Source organism: Salarias fasciatus, chromosome 19, assembly GCF_902148845.1.
Source record: "Salarias fasciatus chromosome 19, fSalaFa1.1, whole genome shotgun sequence".
Lineage (NCBI taxonomy): Eukaryota > Metazoa > Chordata > Actinopteri > Blenniiformes > Blenniidae > Salarias > Salarias fasciatus.
Genome location: NC_043763.1, coordinates 8,630,129 through 8,647,439, shown reverse-complemented (window position 1 = coordinate 8,647,439; position 17,311 = coordinate 8,630,129). Strand labels below are relative to the sequence as shown.

The 17,311-nt window shown below is 44.6% G+C and overlaps 2 protein-coding genes across 3 annotated transcripts; both read right to left on the bottom strand.

The window, feature by feature from the left end:
* Positions 1 to 4,056: 4,056 nt before the first annotated feature.
* bsdc1 (BSD domain containing 1) lies at positions 4,057 to 8,934 on the bottom strand. 2 transcript variants are annotated; one of them, XM_030117221.1, is made up of 11 exons: positions 8,901 to 8,934; positions 8,300 to 8,354; positions 7,204 to 7,320; positions 6,952 to 7,119; positions 6,684 to 6,738; positions 6,286 to 6,401; positions 6,138 to 6,206; positions 5,739 to 5,820; positions 5,191 to 5,658; positions 4,898 to 5,001; positions 4,057 to 4,273 (listed from the first exon to the last, which is right to left on the bottom strand). In XM_030117221.1, exons 1-11 carry the CDS (start codon positions 8,909 to 8,911, stop codon positions 4,244 to 4,246), a joined length of 1,275 nt encoding a protein of 424 aa, XP_029973081.1. In that variant the 5' UTR covers positions 8,912 to 8,934; the 3' UTR covers positions 4,057 to 4,243. The 2 variants fall into 2 exon arrangements, with proteins under 2 accessions (XP_029973081.1, XP_029973080.1); XM_030117220.1 differs by lacking the exon at positions 8,901 to 8,934 and adding an exon at positions 8,463 to 8,894.
* Positions 8,935 to 14,643: 5,709 nt separating this feature from the next.
* Positions 14,644 to 15,426, bottom strand: olig4 (oligodendrocyte transcription factor 4). Its single transcript, XM_030117228.1, has one exon. It carries the CDS (start codon positions 15,424 to 15,426, stop codon positions 14,644 to 14,646), a length of 783 nt encoding a protein of 260 aa, XP_029973088.1.
* Between the last annotated feature and the right edge of the window lie 1,885 nt (positions 15,427 to 17,311).

Below are 17,311 nucleotides of genomic sequence, written 5' to 3'. Positions count from 1 at the left end.
AAGAGTGTAACTGATGTGGAAAATTTTAGCAAATATATTTGATTTCACTGAAGATTTCTCGTTGTTATTTTTACACTTTGAAGATCACATGGCGGCCGAGTGTTGGTCCGTGTCTGACACCCCTGCAACATCGGTCCAGTGACCGAACAGACTGCATCGTAAACACACAAGCAAATCATTTCGGACGTCGAGTAAACCCGATCTTTTCAACACGCCAGGAATCATACTCTTGAAATCTGATCAAGCCTCTGCATGTTTAACACCCAACGTGTCGTTTTTTTTCAAATTACGGGTTTAATGAATTCTTTCATCATCTCATATGAGCGTTACACAGTTTAGAGTTTGAAGGTGAAACTTGTTGGACCTGAATGACGGACAAAGAGTGTTATGCAGGTCCCTGGGTGACACACACACACACACACACATACACACACAAAATGGGTGTGAATTTGGAGGCCAGCCGTTATAGAAAACCCTGGTAACACATTCCATGGCTGCCTCCTCCCTCAAAGGGAGTCTTTTGTGCGCAGTGAAAGGCAGAGGGGGTTACAGGGTTTCTCCCTTTAGGGTGTCGAGAATAATGCGCACTCTCAAGACAATGACCTCACCCTGACTCCCTCGCTTTCTCTCTGTGTGAATTTCTTTCTATGCGTGTTTGTGACATACTAGCGCTCTGTTGTATGCGTGCGATTGGGTTCGGATTCACATCAGCATGCGGACTCAAAGAGGCAGAGGGCGGCAGGAAGCCCTCAGTCAAGGATGGATTACCACGGAGCTGCAGAGATTCTCAGGAGGGAAGTATTTCTCTCCCCGCTCTGATTGGCATCCTCCCTCCACCTCCTGCCTCCAACGTCCGTCCAGAGATCCGTACACGACATCGGTGAAAAGCAGCAGTAATGTAAAGCACACACACACACATGTGCTGCCAAGCGCAGGGAGCGGTGGGCTTCAACAGGAAATTCCTTTACAGCCTTTCTGCTGACTAAGGCCTCCGAGTGGGAAGAGAGTAAGAAAGAATGTAATGTATACGGGGTCTGTGTTATTTGGGGGTTCAGTTAGAGCCGCGTATGTTAAATCCATTACTGCTCCGGGGGTGAGTTCTGGAAGTAGAGGAGCTGTCTTTGAACAGATAAGCAGGTCAGCGTTGAATAGCTTGTGAATCGAGCCTCTTCTGAAGAGAAGAACAAAGTCAAACACGCCCACGGGTTTTTGGAAAAACATAAAATTAGCCACTGTTTGAGGAACTGTATCAATTTAAATGATGGAGCACTTGTGCCGGTGATATACACAAAGTAGTGCAGTTTAAAAGCCATAAAACGATACAGATTAGCAGCTTTCATAATGATCTATTGGTGGACCTTCCCCAAAAACTGTCCTTGAGGATTTTTCATCGTCACCCCCTCCTTTTCCTAATAAGTAATTTCTCGCCTTGGACTTGGCCGACCCTTCATTATTATTTCTGCCGTCGCACTCGCAGCAGGCCGAGACTCGAGGTCCTGTTCATTCATCTTCAAGTCTCTGAAACGTTAGCGATCGTTTCCTCTGTGCAGATGCTTTTAGTCTCCACTGATGCCCGAGCATCCCTTTTGTCTGATTCATCATCCTGGCCATCATCAGAAATCCCCCCCCCCCCCCCATCCTCCTCCTCCCTGCCCTCCCCTCCCTTTTCTTCACTACTCCTTTCACACACGGGCAATGTTGTGTGAATAAGAGAGTGAATGAAATAAACACACACACACACACACACACTGAGACAGGAGCCATCTTTTACAAGCAGCGTCCATGTTGCGGAGGCAGCCGGCTGCACAGGTGTCCCTCCCTCTGTGACCTACATTAGGCGGCCTGATGCCACCATCGCCGCCTCCCCTCCTCCCCGCGCTCAGCGTGCCGCTGACTCGTCCCCTCCTCGAGGGAGTTCAACGGGGGCAAAATGAGTGAGAGTCTGTGTGAGTAGGGGGAAAAAAATCCCAATAAAAATGACAAAAATAACCACCCAATATATGAGTGTTGTGTGTGTGAGGGGGGGGAGCATGAGGCTAATCCATGTCTGAGGGATGGGTGATGCTGCAGCTGAGAGAAAAGGAGTGGCAGGTTGTGACCTGGACTGTCTGCATGGAGCCACTGCGCCATCTGGTGGCAGAAAGAGTCATAAGCTTCCATCGCTCACAATTCCAACCTCAGTGAGAAATGCCACAAGACCAAAGACAGTTTCACAGTGAATAACTTTAAATAAAATTATATACACACTGACTGTCACTCTGTATAAATCCACGATGGGAGACCACAGACCACAAGAGACAGACGTTATATTTAGAATGTGTAAGTTTTCCCTAGTTAGAGGGTGCATATGACTTCTTCATTTTCCACTGTCAACCTCAATATTATGTCCTCTTGGTTACTTTGTTCCCTTCAACATCTGGCTTCTTCAGTTCAGTTAGTGAGATATTCAGCTGGATCTGACACAGCATGACTACTGCAATGCACTTTTTCAGCTTTATATATGATCACACAGTCACAATCATGTTTTTCTTGACGAAAAACAATAAAATATTGAGTGAAATCAAGGACTTAAGTCGCGTGAAGTTTCATCAAGTCTGCAGTAGCTTTGGTCATCATCTATTTGTGAATGAAAATTGTGATTTCTACACAGCCTGGGCTGAAGAATTTTTAACATGAGTGATCATTTCAGGTGGTTAACCTCTCACTCAGGACTTAATCTTGTGTTTGCGCAGATACGACACAAAACTCCACTTTTGCCATGAATCCTTTTAATGACGATGAGCATTTGAAAAAGGTAGTGTAAGCCCTGGCAGGGAGACGGGAGAAAAAAAAAAAAAAACCCAAAACAAAACAAACCAGAAGTGTGACACCTCTGAAAACAGATGAGTAGAACGGCTCCGATCTGAACACAGCCGAGAGAATCACTGACATGCAACACGTCGTCAGAACCGGACAAAAGCAGACAAAAGCCTGTAAAAAAAAAACACCAGCGGTAACCGTCTGAACAGCGTCCTGCACGATGTTGTTGCACTGTTGTTGACATGCAATCAGGGGGAAAAAAAAAAGCACATAATACAATATTTAAGCATTTTAGTTTTAGTATAAATATTACACCTCGAGGCTTTTTTTATTTTGCAGATGATGGAAAAGGAAAGGAGAAAAAAAGCTTCTGCTCATCGCTCTACTTGGCTCGCTGAGCTACTGGTTCCCGTCGTGAGCTGACAGACGCAAACGCCACACTTTTTGTCATTTTCTCCTTAAAGAGGTGAAAGAAAAAGAGACGCTACCCTCAAATTCAAGCGCAACTCAGCATCATGACATTAAAACGAGTTTAAATACAGCCGGACGCGACTCGAGACAAACCAGGTGAAAAACTCATATCGGTGACAGAAAGAGGGCTTGAATTAAATCACAGGATATGACGAGGGAGAAATGATGAGGATGGGTGGTTTTCAGACGATGCAGCAAACATTTGGAGAACGTCCTCACACTGCCGTGTGCTTTACAAGGCCATTTATCTACAGTTGGGAGTGAATCCGAGATGAAAAGTGCTTTGTGAAAGAAGGCCGACGTACTTTTTTTTTTTAGGATTCACTTGCATAATAACGACGAGAGAGAGAGACGGAGAAAGAGAACGGTAACAGGTAGAATCCAACATCATTCGAAGGAAAACAAAAGAGATCACTTTCGAAGCATTTCGTCTCAGAAAGGTGACAAGCAGCATTAGAGTTTATGGCTAATTACGCAGCCCGCTTCAAAGTTGTCAACTTAAAGAAAAAGAGAAACACTCGCAACGTACACGACGCGTTTAATGGCAAAAGGAGAAAAGAAGAAGGAATCGGCTCCTCCTCTGCTGCAGTGAAACCTTTCTCGTTCTGACTCGCGTGTCCTCCAAGCTCAAAGGTCAGGAGTACTACAGCCTGTCCTACACTAGTGTCTGACGCTCTCTAAGTAAGAAGTTACTCCATGAAATCTCACTTCTTCTGCCACTAATCGAAGTCAAATTCTTATTGCCTTGGTCTTTCCCCCGTGTTTGGTTGTTTTTTTTGTTTATTTAACCCTCTGACAGACTCACCGCTGTGGTCCAAACTCGCCAGACGGAAATCCCTTCCTGACAGTCATGACATGGCGACAGTGTGGACAAAGAGTTAAAACACGTTAAGCATGTTTCGTCTGCTGAGAACTAGCTGTTTTTTGTTTTCTTTTTTTTCAAGGCGAAGCCGAGTTTGTGTGGCGGCGGCTCTCATTCCCAGTTCTCCCAGTCTTCATCCAGCTGGTGGAAAAGAAGAAAAGAGGGGAAAAAAATTAGTGAAGGCAAAGTTTCTCTGAGACTGTTCATTTCAAATTTCGATTGTAGTCACGAGGGATTTGGAGGAATCTCAATGGGAAAAAAAAAAAACTACAAAAAAGACTTGAGAAAAGCAAAGGAGAATAACTGTGGTTTTCTGCTGGACTGAAAGAAATGCAGCTTTCTCTTGGACTTAAACCACAACCTGAAACTGATTCAGAATCATCAGGTATTTTTTTTTTCCTCCTTCCATTTTAAATTCAGCCAGTTTTCATCTCTGCGCTCCTTGGAAACATGATCTGATGCAGCTGCTCTTTAGCTACATTTTGAGATGGAGAAAAATGAAGCGCTCGAAGTTGCTGAAACCATCATCTGATGATCTTTTTTGGGCAAAAACAGAATTGATTTGCAGAAATTCTGTAGACGATGAGAAAGAAGTGAACTGATGAAGTCACCTGGATAAAAGAATACATTTCCTCTAAGACACATAACCTGGTTGACCTGACCTGATTCCAAAAGGCAGAATACAAATTCCAGCCACTGTGCATCAGAGAAATGTCTATTCCAGCTGTAACGACACATTCCCTGGCAGAAGTGATCGGGACCGACCTCTCCAGTAGCCTCGATCTTGGAGAGAGCCAGCTGGACCTCTTCTTCAGTCATGTCCAGGTCGAAGTCTTTCTCCCAGTCCTCGCTCACGTCTGTGCTGGACCCTGGAGGCACAAAGACAATCTGAAACTTTCTCTGACCTTCACTCCGCTGCTTCCTCCAAAGCCTATTAAGTGGAAAAAGTCACAGCGGCGTCGCTGCAGCTTAATCCTGTTTCAATTTCCCCCCCTCAACCCGGCAGAGGGACGCTCAGAATCTCAGTGGGAAATGAAAATCTCCGGGGAATATTCTACCTTTTTTGCCGTTGTTGGAGGGCGTCGACTTCCCGCTGTCAGAGTTCAGCTCAAACACTCTCAGGTCCTGTGGCCCCTCCTCCTTTGCGTGCTCGGGTTTGGAGGCGGGAGCTCGTGCCGGCGCGCCGTCGACGGCGGCGGCCTCGGCCTGAGCCGCGGCTTCCGCCTGAGCTTTAGGAGGCGAGTCACTCTGTTCCGGCTGCTTCTTGTCTCGTGTCGAGTCCGCGGCGTCCTCCAAGCTGGCCTCTGTCAGTTTCTCCGCCAGCTCCACGGCGCCGGGCCGCACCTCCACCTGCGTGGGCAGGCTGACGCTGTCGCTGCTGACCGACAGCGCGGCGTCCCGCTCCTCCCCGGGGCTCCGGAGGGCCGGCGAGGCGGCGGGGAGCCGGGACGAGGAGCCGTCATCCAGCGGAGGTGTGAAGTCGAGTTGAGATGATGATGATGGTGACGTGGCGCCGAGGAAGTCATCTACCAGCGAGAGCAGAGAGGAGGAGTGAGAGATCTGAGGGTGAAGCTACAGTGATCACACTCCACTGACGCCAGCGCACCTTCTTCCTCCTCCTCCCAGCCGAGGGTCTCGATGTTGGTCTGCTCGGCCCTCTGCTTCAGAGCCACTCGCCTCGCCTCCTCCTACACAACAGGAGCAACAAGGAAGTTTGTTTGTTTTTTTTTTCCCCTCTCTCTGATAAGAGGCTTTTTTGTATAAAGACTCAATACTGAAAACTTGAATTTAGTGTGTCATTTCAAGAATAAAAAAATAACAGAATGACATGTCAACATATGATACAAACTAAACAGTTGACTGCTTTGGGCACGTGTCCAGCAAATGTTTAAAATCCTAAATTGGACAGCAGGTGGCACCAAACCCAACATATTGAACCCACACAAAACCAAATACCATAGTTTTCACTTTAAAAATACTGCAGATGTTAAAAAAGTACATTTACCTGATCCAACTGGAAGACTTTGTAGAAATACCGTTGCCAGAATTCTGCGTGAGCCACAGCTGCTGGCACCTGTTGACAAAATAAACATATTGTAAATTTTTTTATGTCAAACTGAAACAAGAGACTGAGCAGTGAGATGAGGCATTACCATTTTGCTGTAAAGGGCTCGTATAGAAGGGCTGCTGACTAAAAGCTCTGAGATTTCTCCTTGCTTCTCGTCCAGGCTAAAACTGGACAGCCAGTTGTCAAACTGCTCCGGAGGTCCTGCAAGGAAATAATATTTAAAGGCACCTGCCTTCTCAACGAACTATAAATTACAACTTTGATTCACTGAAAAATCTTACAAATGTGTATTTTAACAACTGGAATTAAACTCCTGCTGAATATGCCTTAGAATTGATGAAATAAAAGCTTCAGAGATCAATTTCATTGATTATTTGCGGATCGTTAAAAAAGAAAGAGAGAGAAAAGGTCAGAAGACTTGTATCTGTTAAACTATTTGCTCTCAAAGAAACCAACAATCGGCTTCACTGTGTGCCGCCTCACCATCAGGCTCGTTGCAGTATGTCGCTGGATCAGCTTGTAAACTGTATAAACGGGCCTGCAGGAAAAACAAACGCTTATCAGTGGCTTTGCTCGCTTCACATGCACATCATGTGATCACAGACATTCGCCAAGAAGAAAACAAATCAATTCTATCGTTGGGAAAACACTTGATTCAGTGTTTCACAAACATCAAAGGACAAGAGGAGAAAGGGAAGCGTCTCTTTCACACTGTAGACAATATCTCACTTCTCAGGTGTTTGAAGCCCACCTTGGAACTGTCGTAAACTTCTGTGGTCCCGGCCGGCGTTGCCACCAGCGTGATAACGTCACAGTCAATGGTTTTATCAGGAGGTGGAGCAAGAGTGTCTGTTATCACCCCCAAGAAACTCGACAGGCTCTTCTTCACCTTCTCTGTGGCCTCTGACGAACCCTCCACCTGTAAAGCGAAACAAACCCTCAGTAATGCTGCATTTCGTCCTTCTCAAAGGCATATTCAATATAGCTGAAAGCAGGAACTTACAGCCAGTTTGTTTTTGACAGCGTTAGCTGTAGCAACAATGGAACAGGCTGTGTCATGTTGCACCACAGTGGAGAATTCGGTCAGGTCCCGTTTTAAGAACTCTATGGCCTCAGATGACTGTAAAAAAGAAAATCAAAGGATCGAAATCAAAATGTGGATTCAGGCTCAAATTGTTCTGAAGAAAACAGGTGTGTCTCAACATTAGAGGAATTAACAAATCATGAAGTGGTTCTTTCCCAATCACTGGAGCCTCCTTGATTGCATCAAAGGAAGCCCGGGTCACCGTCCTTCATTTCTGATTTAACAAAACATCAGCGTGAAGCCGAACACAGTCTAATGAGCGCACAAAAGCAAACCCTTTGAATTGATGGCACTGGCAAGTTTCTCAGCCAGATCTGCTCTAGATTCTACAAGGCATTTTATTATGGCTTCACTTGACATGCACAGGCAGAGCCTCAACGCCCCCGCCGTACAGATCCAGGTTGACCGCTGGATCTGTTCGAGAGATGCTGCCAGTTCAAATACAGTTTTCATTCTGTGCAAAATACAACACTGCACATTTGTACAATATTTATAGCAACAGCTTTGTAATGTAAAATATAAGTGTGAACATGTTTTTAAATCCAGTAAATATAGTATGAAAAGACCATTAAAAGTCACTGCTACTGATTACAGAACGTGTAGTACTGTGATATGTATGATTCAGAGAGCAGCATAAAAATTCTCCACCCAATAGCTGTAACAATGAGAGGATTTTAAATATATCACTTGCTCAGTGAGCATAAAAGCCTATCCTGTTGATTCTGGATGACTTCCCAAAACATGATAGTGCTAATTTGTACAAGTAAGAAGTGCCTTTGTTGGCCTTGTTTCCTTCCAACAGGTTGGAATGTTCCAGTTTGATCCAACAATGCTGCACAACCACTCTGTGAGGACAAAGGTAATAAACATTAACTCAGAGCGTCCAAGGCATAGCATGCAGAACTGCAGCATACAGCCGTGGAATGAGAATTAAAGCCAAGATTAAGAAGTCGAAACCAGCCAGAACAATGTCATCAAGAGTGTGTGTTCAAGGAGTGCTGAATAGGTGGTTTACCTTGTCTTTGACGGCCTGGAAGCTCTGCTGAAGCCAGCCTCCCCACCAGCCTTCTCTGTGATCACACATACCATAAAGCATTAGTTGCCACACTCACATCAAAAGCAACATATAAATCATACACATTCACGCAGTCTGATCCTGGTTTGTGATCGGGACTTACTGAATGTCATCTGCTGACATGTTCAAAGTGTCCAGCTAGCACTCACAGCGAGGAGACGAGTCAGCTAACAGCGCGATGCGAGATAAAGAGTCGAAACAAGACGCGATCGCGACGTGTCACGCCGTTCATAAATGCTCCTCGTGGAGATGGAGGATGAAAGCAGCCCAGTGGACCCTGGTAGATCTTTTCTGTGCGATGTGAACAGCGCCACACAGAAGCTAACCAGGCTATGCTAACGCTAGCGTGCCTCTGTTTTGGTAAACAAACCCACTTCCTGGACAGATTCCGGAGGCTGCGCAGCTCAAACTCCCCGCAAAGCAGCTACACTAAGTATCTTTGAAAACGCAACACAGCAAAACATTCGATTCCCACACAGTGTCGGTGATCCTGCTGCCACCGCGGTGTAAATCATAAAACTAATTCGCTGTTTACTCTCACCCTTCAGCCATCTTCAGACGATGACATCATCAGTACTGACTGAACTCTGACCCCGCTGCACACTTGATGCGAGCTTAATATGCAGTCTATGATACTGACCTATGGAAGTCCCTATTCTCACGTTTACATATACGCGCTCCGTTTAGCCTTTTCAGTTCTTTAAATATTGTCACTGTTGTTCTAATATTTTACTTGTGTTTTGTTACCTACGGTGGCCGCAGATTGCCAAAAAGGATGCAAGGAACTCGCTTACCGTCTGGCGGCGCCGGTGTTTCGGATTAAGTGGTTTCCCTGTTGACCGGTGACCAACTTCCTTTAGTGTATTTACATTCCGCTTAGACAGCAGAAGTTAAAAGTAAGAATGACATTTTATGAATTTTAATGCAGTTCACTGGGGAATCGACAATTTTCTGAATTATTTTCAACACCTCCTGTCACAGGCAGCAACAACAGCAAGGGACGATAAAGGAAGTCGGTCACCATTTAACAGGAAAACCAGTCAACCCGAAACCCCGGACCGTGCCTGCGTTTCTTTACCTCCTTCAACACCTCTGCAATCAAGCAGGTAAAATGCAGGCCTCTAAACTCCATTGGAGCAATGCAGCTTCTGGTAAAACACGCATTTTCTATCTGTGAAGTTAATCTCAAAACACAACGAGAAATATGTAAGCATAATGTGCAGGTCTTGGTAATTTAAAGTGCTCTTTAAAGAATTTTAAGTTAAGAGGTAAGACAAACTGGACTTTTTTTTTGGGGGGGGGGCGGTGAATGTCTATGCATAGCAGAAAAAAAATATAGACATAAATGACTGGATATACTAATCATCTACGTTTCAATATAATTGTTTGTAATCTTTACAGCTTCATCCTTCTGACTGTTGTACTGGGCCATATAACCAATCCCAGGTAAGAAATCACTGGTCACTGGTAGTACAGTACGCAAACATGTGGTTGTGTTATTTTTGTCTTTCTGACACACAAACTACAGCTTCGTCTTCACTGAAAATGTTCGCATAACTTGGTGAGCAAGCTTGGTGAGACAAGCACAAGACTGTACCTAAGAATGGAGAACATCTGATATTATTTTTTTTTAAGGCTTAGAACTTTTTTCCCATTGTTTTTTAACCACCCTCATGCTTTTTTTTTTTCAAATCTTGAACTTACCATAGAATTTTCAAGTGCAAATTGATGGTGCTGTTGTCCTGATAAAGCTTGATGATCTTTGTCATCTTTATCACATTTATTTACAGGTATTTTTCTGGATTGTCTTTATTCATAGATTCTTAATGTTTAGGGATTTAATTGGGGTAATTTTAAGGGGTTATCTGTATCGAATTATCAGTATATTTTTTAATTATTCAGATCTATTTAATGTTATCAGTGTATTGTATTGTATTCAATTGTATTCAATTTTATGTTGGTATTTTTGAGTGTAGGAGTAACTGATCATTGAATTTCCTCTAGTCTGTGTCAGTCTAACAGCTTTAATTAAATCTGTGTGCAGTGCACTCTGTAGATAACATTTTGTTTGTCTGTAGAGGGAACCCTAATGTGTGCATTATTAGAGATGCCAGATTGTAGGCCAGAGCTTTGAGAAGAGACACAAACAATTAAAGCAGATGCTAATCATTTTCTTTTGATTAAAACTAATTTAACCAATAAACTGTGTATGAAACCAAACAAATGTATCTGCACCAAAGCGTTCGTTCCTGAGCCATTATGCCGACTAATCAGCGTTTAGCAATTCCAGCCTGAGTCCCCTCATCAATCTCCTTCTCCCTGTACATCTGTGGACGTGCATGGGAGCGTATGTGCACGCCGTATTGCATATGCACGCTGACCCCCAGCAGCTGTGCTTTCCCCTCTCATCAGTATTCTGAGTGGAAACGGGAGGGAGGAGGGGTGGGGTGGGATGGGGTGAAGCCTTTACTGAGCACAAAATGGGGAAGAACAGGCAACAAGCCTGTGGAAGTGTGTTCTCTCTTAATTGAAGTTCCTCCTTATCCAGACGCTGCACAATGTGTGCGTATGCGCTCCAATATGTCTCCCCTGTCCAGTCCCTCAATCCCGTTAATTGGGTCTTTCAGGCCCCTAATTAACTCTGTCAATGCAGGTTGGGCTGAGCCAAGTTGGAATGAGCACTCCTCTATTGATCAGTATCTGAAGCAGTTAACTTATCCATCTGTCTACATGAGTCTGGACATTTCACACACAAAGGGAGGGGGGTGTAATCATCGCTGGGTCCTCTGTGCTCTTTATGACATTTCTGCCTTTGACCTTCAAGAATCTTGTTTCATTTGTGCACAAAAGCAATGATGTTATTAAATTGAAAGTCTCAGGTGTAATGAGAATAATCATTATGGGAATTGGTCAAAATACGTCAATTCTCCTTGTTAGTGTTAAATACAATTTTTTGGTGATTTTATAGTAGTTTTATTCAATAAAACAATTTTTAATGTACTTAAATGTCAATTTTCTGGAACCATATAGTGTGGTATATGGCTTTGGGGAGAGAGGGGCTAGTATCGACCTTTCTGTCTGGTCAATGCATTCCCTCTTCTGCTTGATTATTTTCATCACAGTAGCGATAAAATCAATCTCTCACTGATTAAAGCTATTTCACCAGCAGATCAGACAAAACATGTCAGATAAATGGATTTTAAAGTCTGAAAAAGCAGAGAGCCTTGGGCTAAGTATCACATTCTGGGTGGTGGTTCACAGTACTTATTTCTTTTTGTTGAGTTCCACACAAAAAACAAAATTGGAGACGTGTTATTCAGGTAGGTTCTGACTGTCATGCCTGCTACAGTGGTCGATTTTCATTGTACCTTGTTATATTATTTAATTAATCTCGATTATAATTATATCCCATTTGCCATTTTGTTATGGTTAAAGGCATGCTGGGTTTGTAATTTCTGTAACATTCTAATCTATAAATAATGTGAAATTCAAATTGTACTCTGCCAGTTGGACAATGTTGAAATTATCTTAAGATAACTTCCTGTTCCACAATATTGAGTTGAACTTCAAAATTGTACTTAATTTTTGAGTTAACTGCAGATATTAAACTAAGACTCTGTTTATACAGAGGTTTTCAAATGAAAGCACTAAATGCTTGCTGTGTTTTGGGTGTCAATCTACACAACAGCGGTGCTTGAACCCATTGAAAATGTAACTTTTTGAAAACTGCTCTTGAGGGGGAACTTTTAGAAAATGCCCGGACTGTGTGGAAAAGAGAGAAAAGGGAACTTCTCAAAACAGTTTTGCTTGATGATTCCAGTTTTATCAGCATTTTAAAGGTGAACCCATTGAACCTGACCAATTTGATTCCTTGGTGTGACACCAGAACGTTGCATGGATCCCTGAAGTTGTGTTGACATAGAAATGAAATTTACTTCAGTATCTTGTTGAATCAGTTTGTCCTTTTCAGCAACTCGGCTTACTTCATCAGGACGACTGCGTCTCACTTGTGCAATGTTAAAACAGCCACCTTTTATAGTCAGACGTCACAAAATGTGCAGTGAGAGCAAAAGTTCAGATTTGTTTTGTTTTTTTGCAGTGTGAATGGTGAGGATCATCGGAAAAAAAAAACTTTTGAAAAGTTGTTTCCTTGAAGATTAAGAGATTTAAGGACTTGATTAATTGCAGAAATGCTTTTCAGAAAGTCGAGGTTTTTGCAGATTAGCACATATGGTGTCTTCAAAATATCATAGGTGAACTACTTAAAAACACAAATATGATACTTTCTGTGATAAACAAAAGTGTCCGAAAAGTACTTTTAGGTAAGCAGGTCAGTGACTCGTTGCTAATCAGTGTTGAGATACTTGTTCCTCCCTGTTTGAAATGTATCAGTGTGTTTAATTGTGCACAACATTATGACTAAAACCAGCGCTGCCACTGCTGTTCGGCGTATGCTGAAGAGTGCGGCGATGACAGCGGCGGCTAACCATAATGGGACACAGAGGACATGCCCATATTGTATGATTTAAGAAGCATATCCATTACACACCACAGCCGTCAGACCCACACACGCACACCCTCTCCAGACTGCTGATGCCACACTGTGGGTTAACACCATCTGGTGCCGATCAGGAAACACCAGCTTTGCACAAGTCAGTGTCTCTAATTATCTACCTTGAGCTAAAGGGAGGCCGATCCCCACTAATCTCCACAATGTGTTCTGCTTCCCATTCCCACCTGTGCCCCAATAAAAGGAGGGAGTGCTGCCCTTGTGGGAGGACTGGGGGTCTCTGTGTCAAGGGACCGGGGACCAGGTGACGCCGTGGCGCCGGTCCCCACGACAGAAGCTCCACTGCTTGGTTTGGCTGGCAGCTGCCTCCCCCCACTGAGACGTCCCACAGCTGACAATCCCCCAGCACTGACAGGGGCTCTTTACAGTGTCAATAGCCTCATATATTAGAGCTAACCGCCTTTGTGGCGAGCGAGGGTGTCATGCCTTTTGGCCCGACAGCGCTTGTTACCATGATGAAATGTAGATTGAATGGAGGGGGTCTGTGTCACAGGCACGAGAGCTTGGACTCCCTCGGCCTTTGTGTCCCACGCATGGCTATTGTTCAAACCTATTCAAGGCTCTCAGGGGGGAGGAGGGCGGGGTGAGAGGGGAGGTGGGTGCGAATGAGTTACATCTCTTCATTTCTCCCCTGATCTCAAACTCATCTGTCAGCCGTGGGAGGATAAGCATGTATTTTACACGCTTGATTTGTTGCTAAGTGAAGGCCGGCCATTGTTGGATTGTTTGACTAAATCATGTTCATGGTGATCAGAGTGGGTGTATAATGTACACATAACTGTGTGCTTTATTTGAGTAAGTGGTTATATTGCATCAGGTCTAGCTTGACTTTTAATGCAACCAAGTTTGCTGGGATACTTTGAGAAGAGAATCAACAAAAATATGACCTTTTCTGTATTAAACAGCAACTTTCTCAAAGACGGACTGCGTGAGCTACTTGCCCTTTGTCTGCTTATACCCATGTTCTTATGAGACAGTGACAAATGGCTGGCCTGGAGCTGAGGACATGGCTATGTCCCTTGCCTGTGTCAGACAAAAAAGTGACGCGCCGTCCTGGCGCCTGTGTTGTCCTTTCATCTCCTACACCCTGTTGAGGTGAAGATGGATGGTCCCCTGGCTCAGAAACACCACATTCAGCTTCTGTGTTGGCGTATTGTCTCGCCCTTCTGTCTCTCTTTTCCTCCGAAGCTGGTTAGCAACCAGTGACACCATTTACTAATTTTTTTTTTTCCATCCTGCTCCCATACAACCTCTTCTGCTTAGTTAAAGAAATTAGAATATTTGTCCCAAGTGGGTGAATCGTACACTGGACGTCCATATGTAGATCTAACGTGTTGCAGCCAGACACCCACAAAACTAGATTATAATCACCTTTAAAAAAAGCAAAGAGCAATTATTATTCAAATCAAATTTTAATTTAGGAAAATAGACATCCTGCACAGAAGGACACACTGGTTCCATTTGACACTGTTTCATTGGATATCAGATAAATTCCAGGTTTTCCTTCTCTGATAAAATCCCCAGTACATTTAGAATATTTTTGTATATTTCATGCAAAAGAAACACTTGATGAAAAAAATAGCAGCGCTTTCTATGAAACAAAATATGTACAATTTGTCCAAGATTCGGCCTCGGCCATTATTTTAATCAATTCTGTTGTCAGTCTTATTTGAGTCTTTCGCTGATCCAAGCCGATCACTGGTCAGAGCACTGCTCACTTGTTCATAGACAAGCTGTGTAACGTGGCGGTGGTGGCGGGCAGCGGCTGGCACAGCGTGCACGGGCAGGGCATGCCGGGGAAGTGCCTGTAGGAGCCGGTCAGATGGAGGGGGTCCTTCAGGAGGCTCTGCACCGGGGCGTGAAAGCCCAGGAAGCTGGCGGATGGGGGAGAGTGCGGCGCCGGGGCTGAGGAAGGGGACGACGAGTGGTGCTGAAGAGTGGAAGGAGTGCTGCCCACGAGTGAGTGGAGGGACTGGGCCAGAGGATGGAGTGGAAGATGGGCGGCTGCGGCGGCTGTCGGGGTAATTGTAGGGTGGGCAGCGGTGCGATTCTGTACTGCAGCATTGCCTCCGTAAACATCCCCGACCAGCTTCTTCATCTCCTCCAAAGAGCTGGACAGCATGAGGATGTAGTTGCGAGCCAGCAGCAGAGTGGAGATCTTGGAGAGCTTGCGTACCGACGGTCCGTGAGCGTACGGCATGACCTCCCTCAGGCCGTCCATGGCCTGGTTCAGGTCGTGCATCCGCTTCCTCTCCCTGCTGTTCACCTTCAGCCTCATGTCTTGCATCTCCTCTTTGCTGAGCTCGGACCTGCCCTTGATCTTGCCGGCCGCCCCGCCGCAGCGCTCCGTCCTGCCGTGGCCGGCCTCGCCGTCCGTCCTGTTCTCCTGGCAGTATCGCTGGAACATCTTGTTGGAGAAGAAGCTCCCGGCGGCGTCGTCCACCACCAGATCCGGGGACGAGGAGCGGCTGCAGTTGGACCCAGTGTCGGAATCCATTTTGATTTAAAGTTGAAAAAAAAAAATCAAGAAAAATGAGGAAAATGATCCAAAGACAGTAGCAGTAACTCTTTAAACTTCAGTTCAAGACTTGAAGTCTTCAGTCTCTTCTCGCTTTCTGAGCTTGTGAAGTTTCCTGTACTTTTTGCTCAAAGTTTTCTTCTGTAGAACCATATGATCAAAACAGTTGATCCGTCTGTCCACAGGAGTGAGTGTGTCCAAACTGTCACTCTGTGGGCCCACCGGGGTGTATTTATATGGCAGACACAACAAAGGAACAATAAGCTGCATAATGAGACACTTAGGGCCACAGCCAATTGCAGAAGGGACACACTTTCACCCCCCTCTCACACCTCCTTCCTGCAGCCCCCACTTCACCTTCCCACACCCACATTTAACTCCCCCATCGCTGATGAACACCCCCCCCCCTACACATTAACCCAAACGTGTTGTGTTAAGCTTCATGTGTGGAGTTAACTAGGACTGTGTTAAAACTTTCATCATAGCGTATGAGTGATTAAAAAACCTGGATCCACATGCTTTAGATGTTGAAGTCTGATCTTTCCAATAACATTTTTCCCTCCCCACTGTATATTGACATTCAAAATAAAGCGAAAGTGAGAGTGTGAACCTTCAAAGAGTTTCCAGGCCTGCCGTTTTATTGCTCTCCCTCCAATACAGCAGATAGATGATGCCTTCAAGGCCTTATTTACATACGGTATCCATGAGACACTTTGGGGAAAGGTATGAGGCACCATATGAGGTGCTTAGACATGTAAAGAGCAGCGTTAATGGCAGACTAGGTACAATTCAACCAGGAGCCCAAGACAAAAGGGGTCAGATAAATTTGACTTGGCTCCCCAAACAGTCTGCGAAATCACATCACTGTCACTGGAAGGGGGTCCTTCACTTGGGGAGGCGGTAGTTAAAAAGATGCCAAATGAGTGGGCAAGGTATTGTCTTCCGTTAATTCAACCGTAAAGAGACTTGCACGTTTTTCATAAAGTTTGTTTCTTGGCACTACTGTGCTCACTTGAAGATACAGACGTTTTTTATATTATTAATGGCTCCCAGGCTTGATGTCCAACCTGTAGCTGCTAATCTAATCTCGCGGAGTTCAGATCAAGTTGACTCTCAGCCTCTTCCTCCTCCGCAACGTTCAGAGGCTGGATCTCACTGCTCCTCTTAGGAATTTCCTGCCCTGCTTCTGCCAAGCAAAGCCTCCAGTGAGCCAGCGCTGGAGGGCCAGCGGTTTGAGAGCATAATAACAGTCTTCTCGTGTGGTACGCTCTCCAAGAGAAGCAAGAGAAATTTGCAAAAACATCAGTTCTGTGAACTTTGGACCACTGTGTTGCATTGAATCTTGCCTGGAGCGCAGTAACTGCACAGACGTACTCGTTTCAAACAAAGGGAACCCTTCAGACGTGTCACGGTTGGAATGTGTTGTCTGTATTTGGCAACTCATCTGAGAAGATAAGAGATATTTTGCTTTTCTCTGGTTTATATATACCCAACACTTATAGACGTTCTTTAACATGAACATCTCTCTGCAGCTGCATGATTGCTTTGTTTCTTCTTTCGCCTTTCACAGCCCATCAAGGGGGAAAGTTAGATTTTAGTTTAGATTTAAAGAGCATTACAGATTTGTAGTATGTCCAATGGTTAAAACCATCATTTAAATATCTTCATTGGACTTGAACAGTTGCTTTTATATCAATTTATAAACTTCCAACTGCTTTCAAACATTTGTTTTTTTCATTTTAGCACAGATACTGTTCAGCCTTAATTAAAATTGTGCGTAGAATGTTGACGGTATGTTCTGTGACGTATTGGACAAATGGTATTGACAGTTGGTTTTGTTTTGGGAGTACGGAGGCGCAACCAT

Bases quoted from the DNA above. Each gene is read 5' to 3' on its own strand.
- bsdc1 (XM_030117220.1), bottom strand. From the start codon at position 8,482: ATGTCAGCAGATGACATTCA. The intron at 5,659-5,738 runs GTGCGCTGGCGT...TCTCGCTGGTAG, and splicing joins CTGGGAGGAGGAGGAAGAAG to ATGACTTCCTCGGCGCCACG. The intron at 4,274-4,897 runs GTCGGTCCCGAT...CTTTTCCACCAG, and splicing joins AGATCGAGGCTACTGGAGAG to CTGGATGAAGACTGGGAGAA.
- olig4 (XM_030117228.1), bottom strand. From the start codon at position 15,426: ATGGATTCCGACACTGGGTCCAACTGCAGCCGCTCCTCGTCCCCGGAT.